General features: G+C 38.0%; 1 protein-coding gene across 1 annotated transcript; it reads right to left on the bottom strand.

Moving 5' to 3' along the window:
* Nucleotides 1-690: 690 nt before the first annotated feature.
* On the bottom strand, nt 691-5,538 carry LOC126934761 (tripartite motif-containing protein 43-like). Its single transcript, XM_050755556.1, has 5 exons — nt 5,398-5,538; nt 4,093-4,323; nt 3,093-3,115; nt 2,472-2,569; nt 691-1,360 (listed from the first exon to the last, which is right to left on the bottom strand). The coding sequence occupies exons 1-5, from the start codon at nt 5,536-5,538 to the stop codon at nt 879-881; spliced, it is 975 nt and encodes a 324-aa protein (XP_050611513.1). The 3' UTR covers nt 691-878.
* Nucleotides 5,539-6,047: the final 509 nt, after the last annotated feature.

The following is a 6,047-nucleotide window of genomic DNA, read 5'->3' as shown; positions in this document are numbered from 1 at the left end:
TTAATTTAGTTAGTTGTGTTTTTTTTCCCTGATACTAATATGTTTCCACTGTAACATGAGGTAATGGTTATGTCTCAGGTCTCTAGAGTATCAATGAGGATTCAGTCTGTGTGAATTGGAAGTATTAACACATTTAATACAGACAGTCTGCTCATCTGTCTATTTTTCCCTGGGTGATGCTGTTTGCTTTAATAAATAGCTCCAGAATTCCATGTGGGTTAAACTCTTTTGGTTCTTGCTCAGACATTGCTAGCAACTTCTCAGAGAAGCAATAAGCTGTACCATTAGCCTATGTCTGTAGGTGGATATTCTATGTAGGTTTTTGTAGTGTGTTCTGATGTTCACACAATGATAAAATCGCCTAATAATGCATTTCTCAGAATGTATTTTGTCTCCATAGGATGTATGACTGTTAAGTTCCTATTCTAGCCCAAAGATTCAGTGAAAACTTCTGTGTAAAGTACATCTTTCCCCCTAAAGTGATGAGGTATAGAATTTACTGTATTAATAGGAGGGAACTTTCACACTTACAAGTGCATTGTACAAAATCCTGTCTGTCTGTGATGTGCAAATTTTGTTCCTGCATGAGATCATTAAGTTGGAAACATACACCCACATATTTCCAGAATTCCATCCAATAAATTCACAAACACTTGAAAATCACAATACATATTTTAGGAAATTGGCCATAGGAGATTATTTTAATTGTAAGAAAATGTACAAAAAGGTTTTGCATTTTACATATTTTCTATTTAATAGCAACAAAATGAAGTGACACTAACATAGATAAAAGCCTGAACAGTATGATTTCTTTGTATCAACAGTGAAGGGATCCCTTGTATATGGAGTTACCAAACAGTCAGGGTTCTTAATCCTGATCATCTGTGGCCAGTGGAAAAGAAAGGTCTGACAGGAAAATTTAAGGAGCCAGCCGGGTAACTCCATATGAGGGAACTCCTGGTGACATTCAAAAAACTCACACTTCCACCTTCAAAATCAAGAAACACACCAACCCGGCCCAGAGGTTTCTCTACATAGTGAGGAAACAATGGGGAGGTGGTCAAGAGACTGAAACGATTATCCACCTTCACGCACAAAAGAAGAAATATGTCCTTAGATGTAACCATTGTGCTATTCTTCCTCATCCAGGAGTCCTTACAGACTCCCAGAGCCCAGTCCCAAGAGCTGTCCACATCCAGCTCCCAGTAGTGTTTCCCAGAGGAGAAGACCCAGGTTCCCCATGCAGCAAAATAGTCAGATCTGTCAGAATTCAAAGATCCACGTCTAAACATCAATCTTCTCACATCCCCAAACAGCCTGATATTGTGATTGGTGACTTCCCAAGTGAAGGCAATTTCCACTGTAGAAAAAAGAGAATGTTCAAGTGAAAAGTAGTTTATCAATTCTCATGTTCAGATAAGAAAGAGACTCTCACTAGAAAACACAGGTCAAGATTAGAAAGAAACTTCTGTCTGGAAAAATGTTGGAATCAAAGGGTGTTAGTATATCTGTACAAGTAATTAGCTAAACTACAATGATCACAATTTCGATAAACTCAAAAAGTATAAAGGGGAGGAAGGTCATGTCTATGTCTAGTTGAGCGACCTTTCGTAACAACTGAAAAACTGGAAGCTCTTGCCCTGCAGCCAAGTCCATAGCAATAAAATTAACCTCCATTGCCTCTTCTCTGTCAGGGCAGAGCAGGAGGCTGGGGACGGGAGATGAGGTGGGAAGCATTCCTAGACCCAAATAAAAAGTTACCATTTTGCCAGAAATATTATAATCTGCCACTGAAGCTAGCAAATTCATACTTAAAGAGAAAATCTGAATCTGCCTTCTGAAAAGTGCAGATTCCTTGCAAGAATTATCTGACTTTCATGTCAGATTCAGACACAGGCTTCTTTCGTCTGCTAGATTTATCATCATCTATCCTGGAGTTCTATCTAAGGCCTCATCAACCACTAAATCACGTTTCTATGCTTCACAGATTCTCAGTTTTTGCGCTGTTATATAAGTTACTCATGTATGCTTTTGTGGATTAAAAACGTGACTAAAATTATAAATGCTGTGAAACTTCACCTGAAATGTATTTTAAAAAACACTGTCACTCAAATCAGTTGTTAACTGCACTAAATTTGAAATGGAAATGTCCTAAATTAATTTAGCTCTGTATATTTCATGTAATAATTGTATACATGAAATTGTATCAGGGAATGCTTCCTAAAGTCCTAAAGGGCCCTTCTGCATGTTTTATTTTTCTAAGAAATTTGTTATGTGGCTGATTCCTATTACATTTCACCAGATTTTATTTATTCTGGTCAGTTTGATGATAGTGAAACTATAAATAGAAATACCTATTCACAGACTATTCACTTCTTCTAGATGAAAGATGATTACACTGGTAAAGCTGCCCATAGAAAACCATAAATGAAGGCATTGCATGTTGATCCCACCAAGAGGGCGACACTCACCTCGGAAGCGGTTGAGCCTGTCCACCAGTCCAGTGATGGGCCCTACAGTGAGCTCTGGATTGACAGGCTGCGGCATGTGCAGCAGCACAGACTCACTCCTGCAAGGAAGTTGGTTGAGTTGGTTAAGTTTCCCATGTCTGTGTTTAATAGATTCCAACAGAAAATGCTTCATTCAAATCCACTTCTGATATGGTAATGTACCTTCACAATCCTAGGATGGGTTTGTGGCTCTTAGGGAATCTTTCTAACTATTCACTCCATTTCTAACCTACTGCCACTGAAAGATAAATGCCTCTCTCCCTATCTGCCACCAAATAGTTTATCTCTAATTAGGATTCTGAATCCTAAAAACAGGCAATTGTATTCTAGCAACTTCTGCATTGAACTATTCAAAACATAACCCCCTGAGTCACTTGGGAAACTAAGAAAAGGTTAATGTCTGATAAAAGGCATAGGTAACATTCAACACACCACACAAACACACGAGTACACGCGCATACACACACCATCACACTGGCACATTATGGTGTTAGTAAATTATGTTTTCATTTTGTTGGAAACAGCTTGATGTTTTCATGGCATGCCTTGTGCTCCACCTTGCACTGATGACCAAAGACATACCTTGCCACGATGTCTCCCAAATCCTGTAGAGAGGGAGAGAGAAAGAAAAAATGACTTCTTTAGAAAGTTGTTATTCTTGTTGGGTGAGGTGGCTCACACCTGTAATCCCAGCACTTTGGGAGGCCAAGGTGGGTGGATCACCGGAGGTCAGGATTTCCAGACTAGCCTGGACAACATAGCAAAAACCCATCTCTACTAAAAATACAAAAAAATTAGCTGGATGTGGTGGTGCATGCCTGTAGTTCCAGCTACTCGGGAGGCTGAAGCAGGAGAATTACTTGAACCAAGGAGGCAGAAGTTGCAGTGAACTGAGATTGGGCCACTGACTTCAGTCTGGGTGACAGAAGAAGACTCTTTCTCCAAACACACAAACAAAAAAGTTGTTATTCTGCCTATCTGGTCTTTAGCTTTGAAAACTTTAGAATTGCCATATACTATCACTGCAACTCTTTTAAAATGTGTTCTCATCTCTAGCAATTATACCAGTAAGACCTATTGACAGAATCAATTTCTGATAAATTCAGGACCCTAAATTTGCATGAGAGAGAAAGGTGTGAGTAGTGACTGCGCATTGCTGCAGCTGTCTACAATGTAGTCTTTTTCAGGGCTAGCCCCCAAAGGTTAATATGGCTGAAATTAAGAGCATTTCAAACCTAGGACTTCCCAAAAGGAGGAAGAAGGAAATGTTAGTTTTTCCATAATTTCTATGGATTATCCACTGGAGACAAAAGTAGAATTTTCACATGAAATTTTTTCTTCCAGTTTTAATGAAATGTGCTGGAGGAGGAAGCTTGTGGTAGAAAATGTTCTATGGAAATCTAGTTGCACAATTTCATAAAGGTTTATTTCGAAGATTAGGTTAGCAGTTATCGTTTATCTCTATATGGCTCTCACCATCAATGTGGGAGAAGAAGAAATAATGTCTTGGGTACCCAATGGAAGGCAAAGATGTAAAGGGCAGCTAATACAAAGTATCTCAAGGGGCATCCTCCATTCTTACCTGGAGCAGCTCCACATCTGGTTTATGACACATTTTCATTAGTTCCTGATACATTTCTTTCAAGTGTTTACTCTTTTGATCCATGTTGACCCAACTTCTCTGGAGTTGCTGAAAAATCTCTTGGTACTCCTTGTTCAGTCTCTCTAGATGTTGTTTTTCTTCCCTATGGAGAACTGGATGCAGCTTCCTATACTCATTCCTGATCATCTGTGCCCGTAAAACCACATCGCCCTGTAGGGACATGGATTTTGTAGGTTACATACCCAGGCCTACTTCCACCTCACAGAACCCACAAATTCATCCTCCTCATTCCTTCTTTTATTTTCCATCATTTACAAACAGTCTGATGAGTTAAACAAGACCTTCCTTCAAAATTTAAGTAATTCCTCAATTCCCTAACACCTGCAAATTAGCCCTTCAGATTGAAATGTTTAAATATATGTCCTCTTAAATCTGAAATACCATTAGAAAACAAGTAAAATTTATGATTGACTGTCAAATTGTCATGGATAATATATATAATCTTTGTTACTCAATTAGTTTGTTGTTTCAAATCTCTGTACTTCACAGACTAAAGAATCACTGTCAGTAGAAATGATTTTAGTATATTATAATCAGAATCAGAAGCCATCACACAAAAAGGATCTTAGTAAAAAATTTAACCCCCATCTCTCAAACCGACTACCTCTTTTCTGTCTCCTATCTTTCTTCTGTCAAAAGCCATAGGCTCTGTATTGCCCTGCCATTCTAACAACATGAATCTCCATTCCATTGTGTCTCTCCTCTCAATATTGACATAGTTATTCTCTCACTCCCCCAGTCATTTTTTACCCCTTCTCTGCAGCTTTTCATCATGTTACATTTTCTCCTACATGAACTGGCATCATCTGGGTCCTCTGCTATCAGACTTCACCAGCATAGGCACATTTCTTAAATGACTGTTCCTATCTGATTTCTTCCCTCTGGACAACATCATATTCAACATTAAATAACTTTATTTCTCAATTATGTACTATGTAATTAATATTATATAATTCAACTTATTCAGAAAACTCTGCCTGAAATATTTATTAATTTTAAGCACATACTTGCCCTTCAGAATTTATATTTATTTTTTACTTATCTGAAGAACATTTCCAAAAAACCTGAACAAGCATTATATTGAAGAGTCTGGTTGTTTTCCAGCCTATGAATAAACACAGGACAAAATCTGGCATATGAGAATTTCAACTCAAGTTGCTAATATAAATGTTGTCAGCATGCTTATCTCAAGCTGGTTGTGAGGACTCACGGTCTCATACTTACCCTCCAGAGGAGGGCTGTTCTTCTCTCCTCATTTAGATTTCTCTGATTTTCTTGAATCTTTTTCCATAAAATCCTCATTTGCTCTAAGAGCTTCTCCTGCAAAAGAATTATGAGGTTAAAAAACAGAAAGTCAAATACCATAGATTCCACACTCTGAATGATATACGCAGGCAAGGGATGTAATCTATAAATACATTAGAGAGAAGGGAAAAAAAACAATTTTTTCACTGCTCATCCTCAATTGATATTTTCAGTTCTGAGGTTTCAGAATATAGAACAGTTTAGAAAACTGAAGAGTCAAGATTTCCTGTAACCTGGCTAATGTTCAGTGAAACATCCTGCTTCAGAACCCACTATGCTAGCCCCCTGATTTTGTAGTGTGCTATCCCCATACTCGTTTGTCCAGTAATATAAATATATTTCAAAAATACGTTTCTTTGCACTTGTAGTTTTGGTTGCTTTTCAATGCCTTTAGCATTGAACTGTAGAGTCAATAATAAGAACATTTACTTAATCAGTCTCTTTTTGGGTGCAAGCTCCATGAAGGAACGTAGAGTTGCACATTTTATCCAAATGTCATAATTGATACCAAGAACAGCACCTGGCACTCAGTAAAGAAGAGAGTAATCACCATGATGATTCTCATCGTC

Source organism: Macaca thibetana, chromosome 14 (assembly GCF_024542745.1).
Source record: "Macaca thibetana thibetana isolate TM-01 chromosome 14, ASM2454274v1, whole genome shotgun sequence".
NCBI classification, from domain to species: domain Eukaryota; kingdom Metazoa; phylum Chordata; class Mammalia; order Primates; family Cercopithecidae; genus Macaca; species Macaca thibetana.
This window is presented reverse-complemented; position numbering and strand designations above follow the sequence as displayed.

Coding starts and splice junctions, on each gene's coding strand:
- LOC126934761 (XM_050755556.1), bottom strand. CDS start 5,538: ATGGTATTTGACTTTCTGTTTTTTAACCTCATAATTCTTTTGCAGGAG. Junction 4,324..5,397: donor GAACAGCCCTCCTCTGGAGG/GTAAGTATGAGA, acceptor ATGTCCCTACAG/GGCGATGTGGTTTTACGGGC. Junction 2,570..3,092: donor TTGGGAGACATCGTGGCAAG/GTATGTCTTTGG, acceptor ACTTCCTTGCAG/GAGTGAGTCTGTGCTGCTGC.